The sequence below is a fragment of the Haemaphysalis longicornis genome, unplaced genomic scaffold (genome assembly GCF_048455015.1).
Source record: "Haemaphysalis longicornis isolate Haplotype H1 unplaced genomic scaffold, Haemaphysalis longicornis Haplotype H1 scaffold_998, whole genome shotgun sequence".
NCBI classification, from domain to species: domain Eukaryota; kingdom Metazoa; phylum Arthropoda; class Arachnida; order Ixodida; family Ixodidae; genus Haemaphysalis; species Haemaphysalis longicornis.
The window spans coordinates 2534-27418 of record NW_027526472.1 but is presented as its reverse complement, the minus strand read 5'-3'; the positions used below and the strand labels follow the sequence as shown (position 1 = coordinate 27418).

The window sequence follows — 24885 nt, the reverse complement described above, 5'->3', positions numbered from 1 at the left end:
TTTACCAGTCCTGGACGGTCCGCGGGCAGTCCGAGGACTGCGTTCGGACCGGAAGCTCCATAGGAATACATGGGAAAATCGAGCGTCGGATCGCGTCTGGGGCAGTCCGCGGACGATCTAGGACTGATAATCGAGGCACGGCCTCCGCGATCAGCTGCCGGCGGCGCGCCAGATGGCCCTTGAGCAGTGGGACCCGGGAGAATCAAACTTACTTGAGCAAACCTGCATCGCGGTTGTCGTGTGAGAACAGAGACAGGGAAAGAGCGTGAGGGGTGGCCAGGAGAGAGAAGATAAGATCTACATGGCCGTGGCGGCAGAAGAGGCTTTCGACGAAATTAGCAGCGAAGTGAGCAGATGCGCAGGGCAAACAGCAGGGATGTTTAAGCTTGAGTTTGGACCGTTGGCGTTAGCAAAAAAAAAAGAAAAGAAATATAAAAAAGCTTCTCCGGCGCGAGGTGCCCCGCACGCCCTTCGCCCAGCCGCGTAGGCAGAGCTAGCCCTCCCTCGGATATGGCGTCACTGCATGCGCCGGCAGCGCTCGGCTTTCGAGAACACTCTGCCCAGCGTTTGTGGCGTGACCTATAGCGTGCGCTTCTGCTCGCCAGTTCACGTGCGTTTGTGCCTCAAGTGGGAAGCACAGAAAAGCTGGCGCTGCTGACGCCGAGTTTGGGAAGCACACATGCTGGCGCGGGAAGTGGAGACGATGCACCCGGACCCCAGAGTCATCAGCGGCCAACCCCCACAGGTCCTGCCCGGCCGCATCAGCAGGGACGCCCGCTCCATACTCCTCCGCATGCGGCTCGACTGCTGCAACGTGGCAGCTCGCTTGCGCCGACCAGGCCGCAGGTCATCGCCCACATGTGCTGACTGCCCGGTGCCCGAGACCTTGGAGCACCTTCTCTGCTCCTGCCGCCAGCACGACGCCCCGCGAGCAGTGCTTCGGGCCGCACTCCAGCGTCTCGGGCTGTCCAGCCACACCCGGATGGACCTGCTTTTCCCGACAGGCCCCAACTCCATCCGGCAGGAAGCATTCCGACTTCTCCTGGCCTTCCTCGAGGAGACGAACCTCATACAACGGCTGTAGCCGTTGTATGAGGTTGGTCAGCCTTACGCCAGCCTTACGCACTTCTAATCTCCTTCTTTCTCTCCTTCTTTCTCTGTTCCCATTCGTTCTCACCTCTCCCCTTCCCCCAGACTGGGTCCTATGCTGGTGAACTCCCGAATGAGTTCAAAATATCCCCAGTTCACTTCTTTTCCACCTTCTATGTCAATGAAACACTCGCTCACTCACTCACTCACTCACTCACTCACTCACTCACTCACTCACTCACTCACTCACTCACTCACTCACTCACTCACTCACTCACTCACTCACTCACTCACTCACTCACTCACTCACTCACTCACTCACTCACTCACTCACTCACTCACTCACTCACTCACTCACTCACAAGTTCGGGAAGCCGGTTGCCCCCGGTTCTACCACGTGTTAACGTGGTCCATTTTGGGAGAGATGTGAAAGCCTGGCCAACTTCGAAGCATCCAGACACGCGCTAATCCCCCGCCGAGCAGTTAAAAGCCAATTCAGAAAGCAGAACTAACCATTCGCGTTCTCATGCCTTCATGGGCCCATCTTCGTCTCCGTCGCGGGGAAGAAATACGCTGCGCGTGCAGAGATCAAAGCTGTGGTATGTGCCTCGGGCAACTTTTTATTTTTAGGGGCGAAGCTCCTTAAGTCATGGGTCTGTCCATCCCTTGTGTCTCGTGGTACGTGACCGCCGCATGCTTTCGGAGCTGTCGCAAAGTGGGCCGCGTTGCACGCGCAAGAACCGGCTGCAACCGGCAGCGCAAACTCGGCACCGGGAGCGCGAGCTTGCCTGTGTTCGCCAACGGAGGCGCGAGCGCACGTGCACTGCGAGGGGTAGATCACGCAAGAGATCACGCCACGAACGCAGGCAGTCGTTCTCGGAGATCGAACGAGACGCAAGGACCTTTGCTCGTTTCCTCTCGTCTTGTTCGGGCACAAGTTCGCCCTAAATAAAAGTTCTTTCTTTACCGTTGTGTCCCATCCTACGTGACAAATTGTGGTGGAGGTGCGGGGTAGTCCTCGATGGCGCGGGGTCTTTCACCAGGTCTGGGCCTGGGAGCATTGACTCCGAAAATAAAAGTTGATTTGTACAATGTACGCACACAGTCTTACGTCTTTCTTAATGATGTAATGGGCGAACTTTCACGGGAGAGTTACGGTTACCGATGATCTCCCCCTCTCGAGCTTCGCCCCACTTATCATCATTCATTCTGTGGATATGGCGTGATTTTTTTCCTTTTCCTCGCAAGGGAACTGACCCCACCCGGTTAGAAATGCCAACTTCGAAGCATCCATACACGCGCTAATCCCCCGCCGAGCAGTTAAAAGACAATTCAGAAAGCAGAACTAACCATTCGCGTTCTCATGCCTTCATGGGCCCGTCTTCGTCTCCGTCGCGGGGAAGAAATACGCTGCGCGTGCGGAGATAAAAGCTGTGGTATGTGCCTCGGGCAACTTTTTATTTTTTCCTTTTCCTCGCAAGGGAACTGACCCCGCCGCTTAGAAATTCCAACTTCGAAGCATCCAGACACGCGCTAATCCCCCGGCGAGCAGTTAAAAGACAATTCAGAAAGCAGAACTAACCATTCGCGTTCTCATGCCTTCATGGGCCCGTCTTCGTCTCCGTCGCGGGGAAGAAATACGCTGCGCGTGCAGAGATCAACGCTGTGGTATGTCCCTCGGATTCGCGTTCGCACAAAGGCCCAGCACCCAGCTCATGCAATCTCCGCCACGTGCAGATAATACGCTGCGTGTTCAGAGAACAAAGTTACGGTATATGCCCCCGGGCGCATTCTCGTTCGCACAGACTCCCGGGACCCAGCTCAGTCTCCGACGGGGAAGAAAATAAGCTGCGTGTTTCGTTACGACATGTCCCCCGGGCAACTTTTGATTTTCCGCCTCGCGTTTAGAAAGACCGTGGTTCGAATCCCGGTGCCGGAAACAGCAGACCTGTTGAAGGATGGAGGAGAAATTGTACTTCAAAAACTGGCAAACCTGTACACGCAATGCCTAATTACCGCAAGGGAACCGGAATCTTGGAAGAAAGCGAACATCATCCTAATCCATAAGAAAGGGGACATGAAGGACCTAAAAAATTACAGGCTGATCAGCTTACTGTCAGTCGTCTACAAGGTACTTACCAAGGTAATCGCTAACAGAATTTCTGCCACCTTAGAGTTCAGTCAACCTAAAGATCAAGCCGGGATTCGGAAAGGTTATTCAACAATAGACCATATTCACACGATCAATCAGGTGATAGAGAAGTGCGCTGAGTGTACTGAACCCATATATATAGCCTTCATAGATTATGAGAAAGCATTCGACTCGGTCAAAACCCTAGCAGTTATTCAGGCATTACGGAACCAGGGAGTAGATGAGCATTATGTAAAAATTCTAGAGAATATCTACAATGGGTCCACAGCTACCATCATCCTCCATAAGGAGAGCAGTAAAATACCTATAAGGAGACAAGGAGACACAATCTCTCCAATGTTGTTCACAGCATGTTTACAAGAAGTATTCAGAACGTTGGATTGGGAACAGGTGGGAGTAAGGGTTAATGGAGAATACCTCAGTAACCTCAGATTTGCTGATGACGTTGCCTTGCTAAGTAACTCGGGGGACGAATTGCAAAGCATGCTTTCCGCACTAGACGAACGGAGTAGAACCGTGGGCCTGAAAATTAATATGCAGAAAACTAAAGTAATGATCAATAACCTCGGGACAGCACAACAGTTTGGGATAAGGGGCGAGGTAGTAGAAATGGTAAAGGAATATATCTACTTAGGCCAAGTTGTGACCCCGGATCCCAACCATGAGGCAGAGATAATTAGAAGGATCAGAATGGGGTGGAGTGCATACGGCAGACATTCTCAGATAATGAATACCAGCCTACCACTGTCCCTGAAGAAGAAAGTGTATAACAGCTGTGTCTTACCGGTACTTACCTACGGGGCAGAAACGTGGAGGCTCACTAAGAGGGTTCAACTTAAATTGGAACTACTCAGAGGGCGATGGAGCGGAAAATGATAGGTGTAACATTAAGGGACAGGAAGAGAGCGGAGTGGGTCAGGGAACAAACGTGTGTTAAGGACATACTGGTGGAAATTAAGAAGAAGAAATGGACGTGGGCAGGGCATGTAATGCGAAGGCAAGATAACCGCTGGTCATTAAGGGTAACAGAGTGGATCCCTATAGAAGGCAAGCGTACCAGGGGGCGGCAGAAAGTTAGATGGGCGGATGAGATCAAGAAGTTTGGGAGGATAAATTGGTCACAGTTGGCACAGGACCGGGGTAACTGGAGAATAATGGGAGAGGCCTTTTCCCTGCAGTGGGCGTAGATAGGCTGGTGATGGATGATGGATGGATGGTGAAAGCCTGGGGACAAAACGATGCGGGTCTACCCCTCATGAGGAAATCTCAGCGGCAAGTGGGGAACTCCGTGAGAGAGGCCACAGCTGGGTCTCCGACGAAGTGCGGTATGGGGCGACAGAGGAAGAGCGTTCCTCACGAAGAAGAGGAAGCGTGGCGCGAAAGCCGCCACGCCGCTACTTGAGAACGGATGCGAAGACTTCGGCCCAATCCCGAATATCACGCCGGTGAAGCGGCGGCGAAACGTTAGTGAGGTGCAGAGTATGCAGAGTTACGAGCTCGCGTACATTGTACATGCTTTAATGACCGAGTGTTCATTGCTTTGGGGAGCTACTCGACGACACCACACAGAAAACTTGACCTAGTATTGATTGATTGATTGAAAATATTTTTACTCAAAAAAGGAAAAAAAGAGGGAGGAAAGAAAGTGGCCATCCTAATTTCAGGTTTCCACTGGCCTCCAACGCCGCTATAGCTCTCTGTAACAGTCATCGCTGGTAGGCAGGGCCATCGCTACCCTGGGTGGCCTTTATCACGGTAGATTTAAAGAGGTGTAGATGCCAGTGCTGACATCTATGCAGGAAGGATTATGGGGGATAGCTGTCCACGAGCATAAACACGCAGAAAACATGAAAACATGACCGAGTCTTCAAGCATAACCACGCACAAACTTAGCCGAGAGAGAGAGAGAGAGAAAGCTCTATATTGAAGAGAAAAGCCGAGAGGTTTGCCAGAATCCCTACACTGACATGCTACTCGGCAGGGGAGTTAGTAGGGGAAGGTAGAAAAGGCCCGATATATTACAGGGCGGAAGAACGAGGAGAACAGAAGTAAGAAAAAAAGCACACATCCTGGAGTTTGTGGGAACAGTTCAGTGAACATCACGATCTCCGTAGTATGTCAAATCAGTTCAGTGGCACCGATCTCGTCCAGGTATTCAAATAACGCCACCACCACGAGCTCTGCTGTTTCCCCAACCTTGCGCCACTGGTGGAAGCTGCGCCAGTTTTTAGATGCCAAGCATCCCATGATCGGGCCTGTGTCGCTCCTTCCCTCGTTGTCGTTGTTGTCCGCCGTCCGCACTCCAGTGCGCATGCGGGTCTCTTCAGCCCCGTCAGCGTTTGGGCTGACGTCAACGCAGTGCACCATAAAAAGAAATAGTTAGGCGGCACCCGGTTTCGATCCCACGACTCTCTGGCCGCAACGGGAGGTACGTGGCGCTCTTCTCACTGCGCTACAAACCGAGACGGGAGCATGTGCTACGAACGCGCCTTATGTCCTTCAATCATTCAAACTACGTCAAGAAGCTACTGATACAACGACGGCACGTGACGCTGAACGTAAACGGAAACGAGAACTGAAAACTACTGGGAACTTCAGTCGACCTCATGGCTGCTTCGCATACTACTCAGGGTTCCCCTGCGGGAAGATGGTGTAAACTTATTTTTTTGTTGGGTGGGGGGGGGGGGGGGCGTAGTTGGGGTGATCGGGGGCATTAAGACATTAAAACGTTCAGAGAACCTAACATTGCTAACCAGTTGGTACTGGATCATGATTACTAAAGCACAGCTTTCCTGGCCTTATTGATGGCAGTGTCGTAACCAAAACGAACTGCAGAAAAGCCAACTTCACGCAATAAGAGGGCACATGATGATGATGGTGATGAAACAAAAGAAACAAAACGCCACGTCCCTCGTGTTTCTAACATTGCTAACCAGTTGGTACTGGATTATGATTATTAAAGCGAAGCTTTCCTGGCCTTCTTGATGGCAGTGTCGTAACCAAAACGGACTGCAGGAAAGCCAACTTCACACAATAAAAGGGCAAATGATGATGATGGGGATGAAACAACAGAAACAAAACGCCACGTCCCTCGTGTTGCTAACATTGCTAACCAGTTGGTACTGGATCATGATTATTGAAGCAAAGCTTTCCTGACCTTATTGATGTCAGTGTCGTAACCAAAACGAACTGCAGGAAAGCCAACTTCACCCAATAAGAGGGCACATCCTGATGATGGTGATGAAACAAGAGCCTGGGTCCCTCGCCTTATGAGGCCGACGCCCACCCGATAGCGCCATCATCGCATTCGGTACGCCCAGCGTTCCCTTTCCGTTCGTTAAACGGACGTTAGCTTTGGGTTTTGGCCGAGTTGCGGTGGACTTTGGCTGAATGGGAGTTGAAGCCGGCGACGATGGTCTAACGACGACGATGGGGGGAGAGGTGCACTCAGCTGTATCGTGTTAGATTCGTTTGCTGTGGGCTGCGTTCGGACTTTGACTTGCAGGAATTTTGCACTTTGGTCGTTGATGCTTGGACTTTGATTGCAGCCGCTTTGACTTCGGCAAATCGACATGTGATTTTCGCACGCAAGAAATCTTCACGTTTCAACTGCCATCGTTGTTAGACGGAGCGCTTATGATTTTTCTTAGGAGCACCGACAAGTGGACAAGTTGGTATGGTGACATGCTGACGAAAAGCGCAGAAAAACACGGGACAGACAAAAGAACTACATAGGACAAGCGCTTATCCTGTCAAGGCGCTTGTCCTGTGTAGTTCTCTTCGTCCCGCGTTTTTCTGCGCTTTTAGTCAGCATGTTCTGATTTTTCATTGAGTGTGCCAAAAATTCCCAATTTCTAGCTTAATGACAGTAGCTTGCGGCTGAATGCATAGAGCCCAAAGGCCAAGTGAACCATTGTTACACCTTGTTCATCAGTCGTGTACCTGCGTTCCAGAAAGAACTAACGATTCATTCCGCGATACACCTTTGCTCCGCTTGTCAGATTATTCGCATCAGCGCTATAAGTACACCTCATTCCAGTATTTTTAATAGAAACTGGTAACTTTCGAACTGCGAGTACAAAATTCATTTCCTACTGCGGTTAGCAGCAGCTAAACAAAACAATATGGCGATCGTAGCGCACTGAACCTGTGGGGGCCGTAACGTTGGCATTACAGGCAGGAAGAAGCCATGTTTACGGCGCCGATTTTGCACGACCCAGCTCCGAATGTTGGTGTAGGTGGGACATGCAGCGCGAAGCCGTGTTTGCATTTTGTAAACCTCATTTGGTTTGTGGAAAAACGCAGTGTCACAATGTATGTATTAAAAAAAGTTTTTTAGAACAATATACGCCCAATACTCACGTATTCTTCCAACACAGAAGCAACCTCGTTCCTGACCTTCTCTTGAATATCTTGATACCTTGCAAGAACGTATGTAAGGTAGCTGAGAGCTGTCGATGTGGTTTCAAACCTGTGGAACAAAAAAAAAAAACAGTGTTGTGTACAGCATATGTTTTTTTCTGAACCCCTTATTGTGGGAAAAAAACATCCCTGGCCATCTACACTAACGTGAAACCTGGGGAGGGGTGAGCATGTAGCGTATAAGTGCGCTTGGCGCCCTGGAAGTTTTGCCAACTGAGGTGAAACCGTCGGGGGATAGAGGTATACAGCTTTGCTGTAAACGTCTGTTGCTTTTGAAGCGTGAACATCCCTAGCGCGAGATGTAAAGGAGTGTCCCCGTGTTTATTACTACACGTTACGTTCTAGCGCGAGGCGTAAACGAGTTTGCCGGTGGTTTAGTACTGTGTCTACATAAGGCGAGTGTTACGACGACGACAGGAGACGCCAACAGCCCCAGCTCCTAAGGGGTTTCGCCCCTAAAAATTTCAAATTAGGGTATGTGCTTGCGGTGCTCAAACAAGACAGAAGTGCCATTGGGTACAATGTGTATTTTTTCCCAGCCCCTACTAGTGAGAAATAAGGGATCTAAGTCCACGTTTAGAGTTCCACTTTGCGCTTGCGGGGTTCAGCTAATACAAAAGTGATTAATAAGGGCAATTTGTTATTTGGGGTTAGGATAGCTTTTCAATTATTAAAATCTTTTGGCCCCTTGTTTGAATAGAAAAAGGGGACGCTATATTTTGCTCGACCAAGTCAACATCTTTGCTTTTAAGTCAACATCTTTGCGTTTAGTTGTTGTAATTGCGCTTCTAACTGGAAGAAAAAAAGAAGCTCCTCCCGGAATGTGGCAGCATCAAAACCTGAAATTCGACTTCGGTTGCATTGCTGCCAAAGACGCATTACGTTATGCTATCAACAACCACAAGGCGCCGATTTTTTGCCTCGTTCCGCGTTTAATACTGCGTTGTCTACGCCACTGCATGCCACCAGCACCGGGGAGGGAGGGAGACAATAAACGTTTCATCGAGCAAACGGTGGTGGTTGAGCCGTCACTCGGTGGGGTGGGTTTGCCTCAGTCCAGGTATTCGTGGGTCTTGGCTACATCCCTGGCATGTGTGGCCACAAAGATCTGGTCAGCGTGATAGCAGCTGGTCAGCAGACCTTCCAACTGCTTGGAGGGAGTGTTGTGGTTGAAGGTAAGAGGTGGGGTGGTTTAATACTGCGTTGTCTACGCCACTGCATTTCACCAGCACCGGGGAGGGAGGGAGACAATAAACGTTTCATGGAGCAAACGGTAGTGGTTGAGCCGTCACTCGGTGGGGTGGGTTTGCCTCAGTCCAGGTATTCGTGGGTCTTGGCTACATCCCTGGCATGTGTGGCCACAAAGATCTGGTCAGCGTGATAGCAGCTGGTCAGCAGACCTTCCAACTGCTTGGAGGGAGTGTTGTGGTTGAAGGTAAGAGGTGGGGTGTTTTGTGGTAGGTAGTTTTAGGAGAGGTGCGGAATTGACAGGTGAGGGTGTATTGGGTAGGGGAGATAGCGTGGAGGATGGGTGCGTTGTAATAGGTGTTTCTTTGTAATCGACGCCAGATGACTGCTTTCTCCTTGGTTAGTTGAGAGTGAGTTTGAGGCAAAGTGAGGCGAAGGTTGCGATAAGGGTACAGGATGTCGTGGTAGCGTGATGGAACAGCGGCAGGTGGAGGAGGCTGGACCGTGGGTTCTTTTCCTGAAAGAAATACCCGGTATGGAAGGGCGCGGGCAGCGGCGTGAGCCGCCATATTTCCCTTGAGGGACGAGTGGCCAGGGGTCCAGACAATGCAGAGGTCGAGAAGGGGGTTGATTGATGCGAGTATGAGCAAGGCGGGCCGTGAGATGCGTCCACGTAGATTGTCATGGCAGGCTTGCTGTGAATCTGTAATGGTTGTAATGTATTCGGAAGCAGTAGTTAGCGGCTTGGGCTACGACAATTTTCTCAGTAGAGGTGGCTAATGTTTAGAGAGTCGTGAGGGAGGTGATAAGTGCGCCTTCCGAGTTGACAACCGCCAGAGTATGAGCCTGGCGTGAGGGGTAGAAGGCGGCGTAGGTATAGGGAGTATATGGGTGAAAGTAGAATTTTGATGGAAGATCTTTGCTGGGTGCACATTGTTATGAATTTTGAATGCAGTAATGTGGGACCGGATTGAAAACCGAATGCGTTGAAGGGCTTGTGTAGCAGGTGGGGTAGGGAAACCGAGGGCCTGGAGGACGTGGCTAGCAGTCGCGGAAGGGGGGAGTCCAGTGAGTTGGCTGTTGAATTGAGCTTCCAGGAGCTCTTCGAAGGTGCTGTGAATGCCGAGTTTAAGGAAACGGGAAGTAGAGGTTTGAACAAGGAAGCCAAGTCCTATTTTGTAAGGTTTTTAATTTAGTATGTCGTCTTTCTCTGGGTTTCAGGGTGTTGTATGGGGTGGAATATATGATGTGGCTGCTTAAAAGTGCATACATCAGTCGTATTATATCGTCCTATTGGAGGCGTTGGATTTGGTTGGTAATGCGTTTGATGCGATGGGTGAGTTGGGTGACAGTAGTTTGAAGCTGGGGAAGGAATGCAGCGCCAGAGCCATCTTTATGAAATTGGTCTCCGCGTATACGAAGGGTGTGCGTACTTTAGGAATGGGTGTAGAATCGATTGTTGGTGCATGGTCGGGTATGGGAACTGGATGTAACCCATGGGTGCGGGAGCGGAGGGTGAGGAGTGCTGACTTGCTGGGGGCACACGTCAGGCCTCGAAGTTTTAGATATGCCAGGATGGAGTGGGCGGCTTGTTGGAGTGTATCTTGTTGTGTGCCAGGAGGTCAGGTGGTGGTCCAAAGAGTTAAGTCGTCAGCGTATAGGGCATGGCGGAGACCAGGAAAGGCTTGAAGGAGAGGTGGTACATTGAGCAAAGCGATATTGAAAAGGAGAGGTGAGATTACTGTCTTGAGGGGTTCATTTGGGAGATGTGTGAAGCCCGTCGCAGCGAAGTGGTCCGATGCCAAGTTTGGCGGTGGGGTCGTTAACATATGACCTTACATAGATGCATTGGGAGGCATCGCATTAGGTTCCTCTTAGTGCTTCTAATATGGCTTCATGTAGGACACTGTACAGGAGAGAAATCTAAAAAAGGGGGTGAAAAAAATGAACAGAAGGCTCTCGAAGGATGGCTGCTGGTGTCAGGCGTTAGAAAGGCTCTTTTGTGTTGACGCTTATAGTAATACGGCATTGCGTTGGTTTTGCGTAAGCGATAATCGCAGCAATAACAATCTCTTGCTCGTTACGAGGGCCTAATTTAAATTTGGTGTGGAGTACAATCCACAAATATGGTGAAACTGCGTTCACGTTCTTCAGCAAGGCTCACGCAGTGGTCTGAGAATGAAGGTATATTAGTATACCGCTGAATTTATTTTTGACGAAACCCTAGGGCGAAAGTGTGCACTTACCCAGCTATAATTAGGGCGGTAGAGTTGATGCCGATTTCTTGTAGACTCATGGTTCTGGCAGGCTTTCCCTCACTTGTGCCTGCATAATATCAGGAATTTAGATCGCCCGAGAGTACGCGCAGGACACAAAGTCACACGCAAAGGATGCAGGGGATGTGCGAAAGTTTTAAGATCGATCCCGTAAGCCTTTGAAATGGGTTAAGAGTATACTACGTTTACGATGGTGCCCATTCATCGAACCTGCAGCCACCTGAGAAGAGTGGCGACAATAGAACGGTGGCGGCTCTGAGCGCAAGCACGTAGTTTGATGCTTTGAAATAGAACACTTGCCAAAACAATACAATCTCAATATAGTGAGCATTCATGCTGAATTTTTGCGCAGCATAAGACAAGGACAGATACAACAAGGGACACGAAGACCAGCGCAGACTAACAACTGAAATTTATTTCTTAAACAACACATATATATACACTATCTAACAACCCTTGATCAACCTTAAGAAATAAATTTCAGTTGTTAGTCTGCGCTGGTCTTCGTGTCCCTTGTTGTATCTGTCCTTGTCTTACGCTGCGCAAAAATTCAGCATGAATTCTGAGTACCAACTAGCCCGCCTAACGGTGTTATTATAGTGAGCATGCCTGAGTTGTACTGCAGTTCACTAAGTGTGCTGCTGTAATAGGTGTGTCTGTGCACGAGCGCGTATGTGTGTTCGCGCACGCGTGCGTGCGTGCCTGTGTGTGTATGTGTGTGGGTGCGTGTGTGCGTGCGTGAGAGAGAGACAGAGCGAGAGAAAGAAAAAATGGAGGATATATATATATATATATATGGGATTGCTGCAGTGGGCATAGATAGGCTGGTAATGATATATATATATATATATATATATATATATATATATATATATATATATATATATATATATATATATATATATATATATATATATATATATATATATATATATATATATATATATATATTCTGATTCGCTACACGCAGGCCTCTGTTCTGGCAGTCTTGGTGCCATAGGGAGCTTAAGAGGGTTCAACACTGGTCGACCACTCTCGACATGTCGTAGACACTCGAGTCACGGCCCGGGGGTTAAAAAGAAGGGGTCCCCTTAACCCCGAGAAGTCGGAGTGGCGCTGGCTTCCACCCCCAAGCACAGGAAAAAATTACATTGACATAAATACCCCAGAAAGTGGAGGGGAAAAATAGCCCCGCCGGTAGCGTAGTGGTTATCGCACCTGACCGGTATTCTGGAGGTCGTGGGTTCGGATCCCACCTGGCGGGCATTTTTTCTCCACTTTATTTCTTTCCAAATTTTATATCTGATTCAATGACGTACCATATCCTCCCCTTGGCTTTCAGAGGTTTTCTTGACTGCCAAACTTTATTTCTGTCCTATATATATATATATATATATATATATATATATATATATATATACATATATATAGGACAGGAATAAAGTCCCCCTATATATATATATATATATATACATATATATATATATATATATATATATATATATATATTGTCGCGAAGTAGAGTCCTTAGTTGCTGCAGGAATACAGACAAAGGAGAAGTACGCTCTTCGGAGACTTTATTTCCCACGTTTCGACCTGAGACAGGTCGAAACGTTGGAAATAAAGTCTCCGAAGAGCGTACTTCTACTTTGTGTATATATATATAGACAGAAAATAAGGGTTGGCAGTCAAGAAAACCTCTCAAAGCAAAGGGGAGGTTGTAGTGGGTCATAGAAAGAGATGAAGAATTTTTTGAGTCGAAAAGAAAGTGGTGAAAAAATGCCCGCCGGGTGGGATCCGAACCAACGACCTCCAGAATACCGGTCTGGTGCGATAACCACTACGCTGCCGGCGGGGTTATTTCCCCAGCACTTTCTCGGGTATTTATGTTAAGGTATTTTTGTTTCCTGCACTTGGGGGTGGTAGCCAGCGCCACTCGGACTACTCGGGGTGAAGAGGGCCTTCTTTTTAACCCTTGGGTCATGACTCGAGTGTCTACGACATGTCGAGAGTGGTCGACCAGCGCTGAACCCTCTTAAGCTCCCTTTGGCACCAAGACTGCCAGAACAGAGGCCCTCGCTAAGCATGTAGCGAATCAGAAAATGGGAAATGAGGGGCTCCGTGAAATAAGACAGAAAAGAAGGGTTGGCAGTTAAGAAAACCTCGCAAAGCAAAGGGGAGGTTGTGGTGGGTCATAGAAAAAGATGAAGAATTTTTTGAGTCGAAAAGAAAGTGGTGAAAAAATGCCCGCCGGGTGGGATCCGAACCCGAGAAAGTGCTGGGGAAACAGCCCCGCCGGTAGCGTAGTGGTAATCGCACAAGACCGGTATTCTGGAGGTCATGGGTTCGGATCCCACCCGGAGGGCATTTTTTCACCACTTTCTTTCCGACTCAAAAAATTCTTCATCTCTTTCTATGACCCACCACAACCTGCCCTTTGCTTTCCGAGGTTTTCTTGACTGCCAACCCTTATTTCCGGTCTTATTTCACGGAGCCCCTCATTTCCCATTTTCTGATTCGCTACATGCTTAGCGAGGGCCTCTGTTCTGGCAGTCTTGGTGCCAATATGAGCTTAAGAGGGTTCAACGCTGGTCGACCACTCTCGACATGTCGTAGACACTCGAGTCACGGCCCGGGGGTTAAAAAGAAGGTCCCCTTCACCCCGAGTAGTCCGAGTGGCGCTGGCTACCACCCCCAAGTGCAGGAAACAAAAATACCTTAACATAAATACCTGAGAAAGTGCTGAGGAAACAGACCCGCCGGTAGCGTAGTGGTTATCGCACCAGACCGGTATTCTGGAGGTCGTGGGTTCGGATCCCACCCAGCGGGCATTTTTTTCACCACTTTCTTTTCGACTAAAAAAATTCTTCATCTCCTTCTATGACCCACCACAACCTCCCCTTTGCTTTGCGAGGTTTTCTTGACTGCCAACCCTTATTTTCTGTCTTATTTCACGGAGCCCCTCATTTCCCATTTTCTGATTCGCTACATGCTTAGCGAGGGCCTCTGTTCTGGCAGTCTTGGTGCCAATATGAGCTTAAGAGGGTTCAACGCTGGTCGATCACTCTCGACGTGTCGTAGACACTCGAGTCACGGCCCCGGGATTAAAAAGAAGGTCCCCTTCACCCCGAGTAGTCCGAGTGGCGCTGGCTACCACCCCCAAGTGCAGGAAACAAAAATACCTTAACATAAATACCCGAGAAAGTGCTGGGGAAACAGCCCCGCCGGTAGCGTAGTGGTTATCGCACCAGACCGGTATTCTGGAGGTCGTGGGTTCGGATCCCACCCGGCGGGCATTTTTTCACCACTTTCTTTTCGACTAAAAAAATTCTTCATCTCTTTCTATGACCCACCAGAACCTCCCTTTTGCTTTCCGAGGTTTTCTTGACTGCCCACCCTTTTTTTCGGTCTTCTTTCACGGAGCCCCTCATTTCCCATTTTGTGATTCGCTACATGCTTAGCGAGGGCCTCTGTTCTGGCAGTCTTGGTGCCAAAGGGAGATTAAGAGGGTTCAACGCTGGTCGACCACTCTCGACATGTCGTAGACACTCGAGTCATTACCCAAGGGTTAAAAAGAAGGCCCTCTTCACCCCGAGTAGTCCGAGTGGCGCTGGCTACCACCCCCAAGTGCAGGAAACAAAAATACCTTAACATAAATACCCGAGAAAGTGCTGGGGAAACAGCCCCGCCGGTAGCGTAGTGGTTATCGCACCAGACCGGTATTCTGGAGGTCGTGGGTTCGGATCCCACCCGGCGGGCATTTTTTCACCACTTTCTTTTCGACTAAAAAAATTCTTCATCTCTTTCTATGACCCACCACAACCTCCCCTTTGCTTTCCGAGGTTTTCTTGACTGCCAACCCTTATTTTCTGGCTGATTTCACGGAGCCCCTCATTTCCTATTTTCTGATTCGCTATATATATAAAGAGAGAGTCTACTTATTCGCTGCAGGCGAATAAGTAGACATTACTGTAGCTTTGGGCAATTTTAGGGCGGGCGCGCAAGACAGCAGGCAGGAGGACAGATGGAGTGAGAGAAAGAAGGGAAAACCTACAGGCATTTGTTTTTCAACAAATAAGTATACAGTTTGAATTTATTTTTAAAGCCTGAAAGAAGAGAAAAGCACGAGCGTCGTTTGCGAATGCACCGCGGCTAGCAGCAATGACGTCATACGAAGTTGCGATTCCATTTATTGCGCCTCTAACTGCTTGCAATTTTGTGCCATCTATTTTTTTTACCGACCGTGTCCTTGCACAGTAAATTAAAGACGAATTGCAGGAAGCTCGAAGTACATACCTTCCTTTGAGTCGGTTTCTTTGTCACTCGCGTCCAGCATTGTCTGCAGAATATCGGGTATATTTGTCTGCACAAGTGGAATTGAATGGTAAACTGAGAAAAAAATTTTTTTCGCCTCTGTCTCACAACTGCGCGAATACAGTGTACACAGGACGTGCTGGGTGACTTCGCACACAGTAGAACAGAGCGCAACCATTCCCAAAACTTGGTTTGGAATCATTCAGCACTATTGCGCACAATTGTGCTGACTGGATCAAAACCAATTTTATTTTGCAAAAGAACTGGTGCTATAATGTCGACGCAGCAAAATGCTGATGCATTAAAAGTTGGCTATCAGGGATAAACGCCCTCAAATCTTATTCGGTTGATGCGTAAAGCTTGGGTCTCTTATGCAAGTAAGCCTATGTTCCATAGGCGATCCTGCGTGCACCATTCGATATATTTGCGAACGATACCTCTCCTCTATACCCACATATGTCATTTTCAAAGGTGGATTCTATGGACGGTTGTTCAATATAAAGCTTGGCGATGTTTCCCTCCGCTGTTCGTCAAGGTACACACAAGATGATTACTGATGGCGTTAAGGCTATCAGTTATGTAACGTAAACCATCAATACGTGAAACATCCTCTGGTCGTTCTCATAAACGTTGTCCCCCTAGTTTGCAAAACTATTTGAAGAACAAAAGGGTTTTGTTTACCTCGGGATTGCGCAGTCTCAGGTCAACGACTTTGGTGGTCCCCTTGTTAAATATGTCATACGTAAAGGAGCCGAGCTTTTCATTTAGCCATAGGATTGGTGCTACGATGGGGCCCAAAGTCGTCGTGCTGTCTGCGAGTGAGTGACGGAAAAAAATGACTTTGACTTTATATTCTTACTCGCGCCGACGAAGCCAACTGTTGAAACAGCAGGACGCATCACTCAGCTTACTAAAATATGTACAAATGGGTGACAAAATATAGAATGTTGATGCCAAATTCAGTAACTCGGTCACTCGGTACATGTTAAAACAAATAGAATGTGACAACAGAAATTAACAGATTTGAAGTGAATAATAAATAACCTTTCATAGATGATACGAAATAAGAAGTAAGCAAGCAAAAGTACAGAAACAAACAAGTAAACGAATGAACAAAATGTCGATTGATTACCTGTGGAAGACTAAATTGCTTGATGGATAAACTCCTCTATTGAGTAAGGCACGCATTTACTCAATGCTATTTTAACTGCTAGGAGCGCAAGCCACTCGTTATGTGAAAATGCTTAAGGCATGCCTAAAATACTTTGAGAAGATAGAACAATGTAAACACTGACAGATCAGTGATAATTTTATGGCATGACATTTGATTGTGCCAGTAAAGCTGACGCAGTCGTTTTGTTCCAGAAAGAACGGAAACAATTGCAATCTCCTTGGACAGTTACGCAAGTGGCAAGTTTAGCGGTAATGAGAACCGGAAATCGACTAGTCCGGAAATGACTCAAACGCTCGAATGTCGGTACGTTTGAAATTGCCGTCTTGTCAAGCTATCAGGCTTGTTCTTGCGATCTCGCTGCTTCAGTAACGGCCGTCATTGTCATGCCGCGACGAGTAGCAATAAGGAGACGTCTCCACGTTGAACGAAAGTCAGAACCTGGGCTCGGTTTGGCAAGGCTTTGCGACTATACGTATCCCGTACTGCTACCGCACCAGGATGCCCGTTGCCATGGGAGTGTAGTGTGTGCTTGGTGAATCAGTTTGCTGCTCTTGTCAACTTACGAGCGAACATGTGGAAGGCTCCATTCATGAGGCCGTGCAAGACGCGGCGACCACCTTCTAAGAAAGGATGTTTCAGGTCCCGCTGGAAGCAGCAGTCAAAGCCGAATCCGGCGCGGCACATGTAGTCCATTGCAAGGCCTTGAAACAGTCCGAACATCGGGTACTCCTCGCCGGCGTCCGCTTTCTCTGCCAATACTTCCATGAAAATGTCAGTCGATTGTGCTATCTGTGGGGCCATCTGCGTGCAAGCGTCATGAGCACATTCTTGAACACTCGTTATAGCCTAGACGTTTTGACTTAATTTCTTTCGTAGTTGTCATAGGATCCCACGCTTTAGGCGTCGTTGGCATGGGCGAGTAGCGGGATTGTAATAAAAAGGTTCGGCCATCTCCAGTATTTTTATCAGGGGACAGTTAAAATAGCGTTTAAGGCATAGTTACAGAAGCGCAGCAAAGCTGGCAACTCAAATAGTGCGGGAAAGCACAAACAGCAGAAGACTTTACCCAAAGCTTTTCTCAACAAAACCTGTGGAAGAAAGGTTCTCGTTACTAACGCACGTCTCACAGAATCATTTACAACCATGACACCGTTCAGTAATCGCACATTTTTTTGCAAAGTACCAGCGTTAGTGCCATTCCGCATCTCTATCCTTCCATCTGGTGCACTGTACCGGCACCGGTTTTTGAATTTGGTTGGATGACTTGACAAAACAACATATACCTGTTTGAGCTTGTTGGCCGTGAACGCTTGGGAGATGCAACCACGAATCCTTTTCCACTGTTCCCCTTTGGTGTGCAGTACGCCCATGCTCAGAAAACTGTGTTCTTGGTCAGTGTGCAGTAGTACCTGTAAATGGGTACAATGAAGGGTACAATGATTAACAAGTTTTCTTATTTTTCAGTACAACCGGTTTATTGGCTGTCGTTATAGTGGTCACTAGATTAACCCAACATTTGCATCAATACTTCATAACACCTTCGGTCATTTTTATGATCCGGTCACTGGCGGCATCAATATTTATGATGGGGATGACCAACATACGTTTTTAACAGCGGAGCTGTTTAGGCCGAGCTTTGTGCGGCCGTCGCACCAAAACATTTTCAGCCCTCAACAAAAAAATCCCCGGCCATCTCCACTAACCTGAAACCTGAGGAATGGTGAAGCGTGATTTGTATAAGTGTATTCAAAGATTGCAAGTTTCTCTCTCGCCACATGGCGCCCGCTGATTGGGCGCCGAAGAAGCGTCGGTGGGAGGAGCAATTGCGCGCTTGCTGAGGCGGCGGCGCCGTTCCTTGCGTTGAACCGTAATTTAAGCAATTAAATGAGCCACAGAGTGACCGTAAGTTGCGTTCGTTTCACACGCCGCAGAAGGCGAAGAAATATGCTGAGAAGTAGCGCGACGCGTTGGAAAACGAGTGTCCCGGTGTGTTCTTTTAGTAGGCATATTTGCACACGGAGAGAAAACATTCTAGCGCGAGGCGTTGGCAAACGAGTGTCCCGGTGTTTTAGTACCGTGGCGATGTGAGACGACAGGAGACGCCAACAGCCCGAGCCCTTGAGGTGCTTCGTCCCTAAAATGTGGTTAGGGAGATTCCGGGAACCGAACCCGGGGCCTTAACACCATGAAACCGGCAACCTAACCCTTGGGGCACCCCAAAAGCACGAGGGGTACGGGGTTAGCAGCGGCAGGGAACAAAACCATGTGCAGCCAATTGGAACGAAAAAAATTGGCGCAGCTTCGCGTTGCAAAGCGGGTGGTCGACCTGGCTTCTTCCCCTTGTGATCCGCTGACGGTGTGGCGGACCTACCGGAACGGCCTTGTAAAATCTGGCTAAGTACGGCCTCGCCCCTCAACAACTAGCTTAGTCTACCAAGAACATCGCAAAACCTGGCAAAGCTGAGCAAAGCCTCGCAAAACGTAGCAAAACTTAGCAAAACCGGAAGGAGGAGGTAGGTCCACCCCAAGTTCCGCTGTTTCTCCAGCCTTGCACCACCAGTGCAAGCTACTCCAATTTTAACGTCCGGGGTGTTCTAGCTGGCCGTAATTTGTGGCGGGTAACGCGTTCGAAATACCAAGAAAAGGTCGAGCGCTCGTGAGCGCGTGCCTCGCGGTGATCGCCGAGCGTCCCCGGCTCGAGCAGCGGGTCAGAAAAAAATCTGCCGAAAACCCTGAGGAGCTCTTCGCGTTTGCCAGCAGCCAACAATGCAACACCTGGCGCAACACCTGCTCCACGCAACCTCGACGCGACTCCAGGAACGCCGCGCATGTGTCGTGCACGTAGGCGCCGCCGCTGCGCCCCAGCTGTCGTCAAGCGCTGCCGCTTATGTAATCCTTGGCATGAGGAACACCACGATATCGATGCATATGACGATGTCTACTACTAGCACAGTGCAAAGCGACGACGGAATGTGTAAATCAGTAATTTAAAACTTGTACAAATGCGTGGTGGTGTGCCCTTCAGTGCTCACGTAGAAAGGCATCCTGCAGCTTCGCTATGGTTCAAGCTTGCGCGGCCTAGTGCATCTACGCCTGTTTTTTGAGTTAGTGTTAGAAAAGCGCACGACATAAAAAATCACTTAAATCAGTCTGAGAACAATTGGGGCACCTTCGCACTGGCGGCGCGAAGTCTGGGCAAGAAGCGAAGCTGGCCGTCCCAGCTATAGCTTAATCTTCGTTCGGCTAAGTTTAAGCGTGTTTATTCTTAGAGAGTCGGCGAAGTTTTTGTCTTGGGTTGTTGTGCTTCGAGGCTCGGTCATGTTTTCTACGTGGTGTCGTCGTTAGTCCCCAACGAGCAATGAGCACTAGGTCATTTAACTATGTACAATGTGCGCGTTCCCACCAGCTTTGCGGGGAAGCTCCAAGAGCTGCTGAGCGGGACGAGTGCTTGCTCGAAATTTTTGAACTCGCTCGGTGGTCACCGTTCCTCCTGTGTGGTTGATTAGCGTTATCACTTCTACAGCTTTTGGCTTCTTTCATTCTGGCGTTAGTAATTTTTTCCGTCGTCAAACTGCCCCACTCATTGCAAGAAGCGATATAGCGAGCCACCCCACGACGCGTTTCCAAAGCCGGACCTATGCCAGTTGTATCGCGCCTCTGACAGGTGGCGACACGAGTCCCATCGCTCGGCGATGTTTATCTGTGCACGTTCGCCGGCCCAAGCACAAGCTCAAACATTATCTCTGTTAAAAACCAGTGTGCCATGGAACATAATTTAATTGTGCGTACGCTTTCCTGAACCTCCTATTTTACATTAGACCAGCTGGTTTAAACCTAAGCTATCGGTGTTGTATATTTTTAGTGGCAGGCATCAACAGGAAGCTTATAGTTAAAGATAAGCGTGCGTAGATTCTTCAAGGCTAACCCAACTTAACAAAACATGCTTCCGGGACTACATACTGCTCCGAGAAATTAACAGGGATAAAAGTTTTAAAATCAAACAGACATTTACTTTGCTGCTGGTGTGACGGTACAGACTGAAATGGTCTGCAGAAGACGTGAAGGCAGCGTGCGAACTTCTTTTATCATTTCTTTTGGTGTGTCGTATATATTTCAACCACAGAATATAAATTGAAGGCATCGATTGGGTGTTTAGCTCGATTATAAGTGCTGCAGTTCAATTCCATGTAAAAAGAGATTGTACTCAGATCATGCAGGTCGTCTTGCCCTAGAATACATAAAATCTTCACAGAAACAAGAATAATCTTGAAGGTACCTGTACCACTTTACCAACCACTTTGCGAAAGCGGTCGTTTAGGCTGAACCTATTCTACGTCTCGAGATTAGAATTTGACATGGAATCAATTTTTCTAAATGCTGTCTACTTGCGGCAACACTCACGTCAGACCCCAAAAATACCACGGATACAAGTATTCATTGCAAAATTTTAACGGTAGAATGTCGAATTATGTGCAGTGAGATGCGTGTAGCTGTTCAAATTGAAACGTCAAACTGCTTTGCGTAGAAGGACACGGGCAATGTTTTGGTGCATCTGGCATGAAAGATTTTCATTCGTACTCCTCTGTTCGTGAAGTTCTGGAAGTTCTTTACGAATACATATGTCATCAAATCCGCGTCTTTCACGACGAGCATTGGTGCGTCCCCATTGTAGAACCTGCAAGAGAGAGCCACATTTGACCTTAACTTCAGGATGGATGGTATAAAGTATACTATTTGAAAGGCATTGCGCAGAAATTTATTTCTTGAAAATACAAATGCGGTGCTATCGTAATATTGTTTTTAATCTTTGTTAAAATACCGTAACAATGTCGCAATCTTTATGTTAGGAACCTGCTAGGTGCACCAACATGAAAATCACAATCAATGCGATCTATAGGGAGCATCGCTAGTATCATTGACTTATTCATCGACCTACTAATAAACTAACGACCAACATACGAAGGATGCACTTTGTTACCGACATATTTGTATATTACTCACCATTATTAAGATATATATGACTTATCTGGAAAAGTAACTTGTCAGTGGCCCAAAAGTCGTCAGGATATCATAACTTACGACCAGAAAAGATTGGTCGCCATCCCGGCCTGCTAAATTGTGGATGTCCAGCAAAGCTGTTGTAAAGCACTACAAACGGGGATGGAGGAGGGTATGAAATGTGTCTCGTCTTCTCGGCGGGCTTTGCGCTTGCACTCGGCTGCTGTCACTAGATAAGGGTGCAGAGTATCGGCACACTTTTCTCCTATTGTTCCGTGCCGCCGCCGTGATCATTGGTGATTTCGCATTGCGGGACATTTGTTTACACTGTGACGGTTCATGGGCGGCGCCATTTTATTGTCCATGCGTTTTAGACCGTCAACTCTGGCAGGCTTAGCTTGTCCTCCCTGCTCTGCGGCTTCGCGCGGCTGACGTCGCTCCGAATGCGAATAAAAGATAACGCGTGTAACAGCATTTCAGTCGCAGAAGTATGCCCTTTATCTACTGACACTACGCTCGGCTTCCCTGGCGGCAGATGCTGGGTCCTGCCTATAGTCTGACGTATGTGCTCGGCGTCTTGGGCAAGAACTGCTCCATTTAGGGACAGTAGCCCTGCCTAGCCTCCAAAGATAATCTGCAAGCATTATCTTTACGAGGAACACATGGGGGTCCCATTGTTCATCATCATCATCATCATCAGCAGCAGCAGCAGCCTATCTACGTACACTGTAGGGCAAAGGCCTCTCACATTAATCCCCAATTATCCTGGTGCTAACTGCGACCAATTTATCCGCGCAAACTTCGTGATCTCATGTGCCCATCTAGCTTTCTGCCGCCACGCTTCCCTTCTTTAGGGTACCACTCATCATCATCATCATCGTCATCATCAGCCTATTTGGGTCCACTGCAGGACGAAGGCCTCCCACATTGACCTCCACCCGTTTCAGTCCTGTGCGGCCAGGGTCCTTTCCTTGCCTCCCAATTTGCTTATTTCATCTCTCCATCGAGTCGGTGGTCTTCCCCTTCTTCTAGTCCCGTCTCGCGGTGTCCATGCTGCTAGGGTGCCTTGATGCTCGCGCGCGCATCGAGGCACTCTACATGCTGCTGCCCTTGTGGTCCACCTGTTGTCCGTTCGTCGTACCACATGGCCAGCCCAAGTCCATTTCTTTTTCTTAACCTGAACTATGAGATCATCTATCCGAGTTTGTTCCCTAATTCAGGTAGCTCGTTTTCTCTCCCTAAGCGTTACTCCTAACATTACACTCTCCATCGCACGTTGAGCGGACCTAAGGTTGCTTTCTAAGTGTTTAGTAAGTCGCCAAGTTTCCGCTCCGTATGTCATCACCGGCAGGACGCATTCGTTGAAGGCCTTTCCTTTTAGGGATAGATGCATCTTACTTTTCATTATTTGCGTGTGCTTGCCGAATGCACCTCATCCCAGTCCTATTCTGCGCCTCATTTCTTTCTCGTGGTTTGGGTCCGCACTGACCATCTGGCCAAGGTAGTTATATTCGTGTACTTGTTCCAGTGTTTCATCTCCTAGTCTACAAAAGGCGCGTTCATCATGTTTATTTATCATCATTTTAGTTTTATTGATGTTTATCTTTAGCCCCACAGCGAAGCTCTGGGATTTTGGTTCCTCAATTATGTTTTGGAGTTGCTCTGCAGATTCACCGAGCAAGACTATGTCATCTTGTCATCTGCAAACCTTAATTGGCTCAAGTATTCGCCGTTTATCCGTAAGCCTGTTTTCCCACTCAAGCCTCCTGAATACACTCTTCAGACATGCTGTGAACAATTTTGGTGAGATAGTATCTCCTTGTCGCACTCCCCTTCGGATCGGGAATTTATCACTTTGCTTGTGAAGTGTAATTCTGCCGGTGCATTCCTCATAGATGTCGTCTAGGAGCCGTAGGTAGGTCTTCTCTAGTCCTTGGTCTTTTAAGGCGTCCATCACTGCGGCGGTGCTTACTGAACCGAACGTTTTTTTCATATTCTATAAATATCATGTATAGTGGTTTATTATACTCTCCGCATTTTTCTCTTACTTGGTTGATGACATGGATGTGATCTCTTGTAGAGTGTCCTTTTCGGAACCCAGCCTGTTCTGTGTTGTTGGAAGTCTAGGCTGGCGGTTATGCGGCTAAGTACTATCTTGGTAAATAGCTTGTATACAACTGACAGAAGGCTGATGGGTCTGCAGTTCTTAAAGGAGCCATGAAGACAAATACATGTTGGGTTTATTAGAAAGACTGCTTAATCCCGATAAAAATGATACCAATATCATCGCAGTCTTCGAACAAATAACGGAGATATTAAAGAAAACGTGTGAAGCAGTCGCGACCCCCTGGCCAATTTCCCGCAACTTTTCTATGACGTCACGGAACCTTGTTTGTGCGATTGGCGACTGCCAAACTGACCTGTCGTGATGACACATGACTGGACGTCTGTAATGGGGCCTCTTGTTCCATTTGACCGCATCACTTGAATGCTAACGTGCAGTTAACGCACTGAAAAGTATGTTTTATTTTTGGCCCGTATGACGTCATTGTTGCTCGTAACACGTCACTGTGGCGCAAAATTTGGAGTTTTTTAAATACTTCATGCTTTTTTTTCGTTAAAAAAACATCTTTTGTGGCTGTAATGGAGCTGAGTGAGATACTGAATACTAGTTCTTTCAAATTAAACGACGTTGTATTTTCTCTTCACGGCTTTTTTAAGATCTTTGTTATCTCCCTTCTTGTGAATTAAAACTATGATGGCGTTTTTCCAGGCTCTTGGTACTTTTAAAGTCCTTAAACATACTGAGAATAGTTCAGAAAGCTTTTCTAGAATTATATCTCCACCCTTTTTAGAAGGTCTATGGTTCAAAGGAAAGTTTGACATCCACCTGAACGCCACCGTACGGCTACAAAGGAAAGCTATACAGCTTCCTCAGAAACTTCGCAGTAAAGAAACGTACTTCACCTTGGGCGTTTCCACTAAATATGGTCAATTAACAAAGGTCTATGGTTATGCCGTCATCGCCTGCAGCTTTCCCCATTTTCATGCCCTTAAGTGCCATTTCTACTTCCTCTTTCGTTACTGGTGGAACAACGCTTGTAGGCTCGGTACTTTGTCTCGCTCCAGCATTGCTGGCGTATAGCCTGTTAGAGTTTGGGTTTGGGATAGTTGGTAGCTGTAATCCATGACTTCGTGTAGCGCCTAAAAAACGACAGAGGACACAGGGAGGCGACGGGCACAAGCGATAACTTCCAACTGAGCTTATTGAA

The 24885-nt window shown here is 48.0% G+C and overlaps 1 protein-coding gene across 1 annotated transcript in view; it reads right to left on the bottom strand.

Moving 5' to 3' along the window:
- LOC144154862 (cytochrome P450 3A8-like) overlaps positions 1–21290 on the bottom strand; it is a gene marked incomplete at its 5' end in the record, with an annotated part of 47378 nt that extends 26088 nt beyond the window's left edge. The window contains 7 exon segments of the mRNA XM_077685935.1: positions 7604–7712; positions 11098–11176; positions 15424–15490; positions 16123–16253; positions 17179–17416; positions 17899–18024; positions 21194–21290. Of these exon segments, the coding sequence (XP_077542061.1) occupies positions 7604–7712; positions 11098–11176; positions 15424–15490; positions 16123–16253; positions 17179–17416; positions 17899–18024; positions 21194–21290 (847 nt within the window).
- Between the last annotated feature and the right edge of the window lie 3595 nt (positions 21291–24885).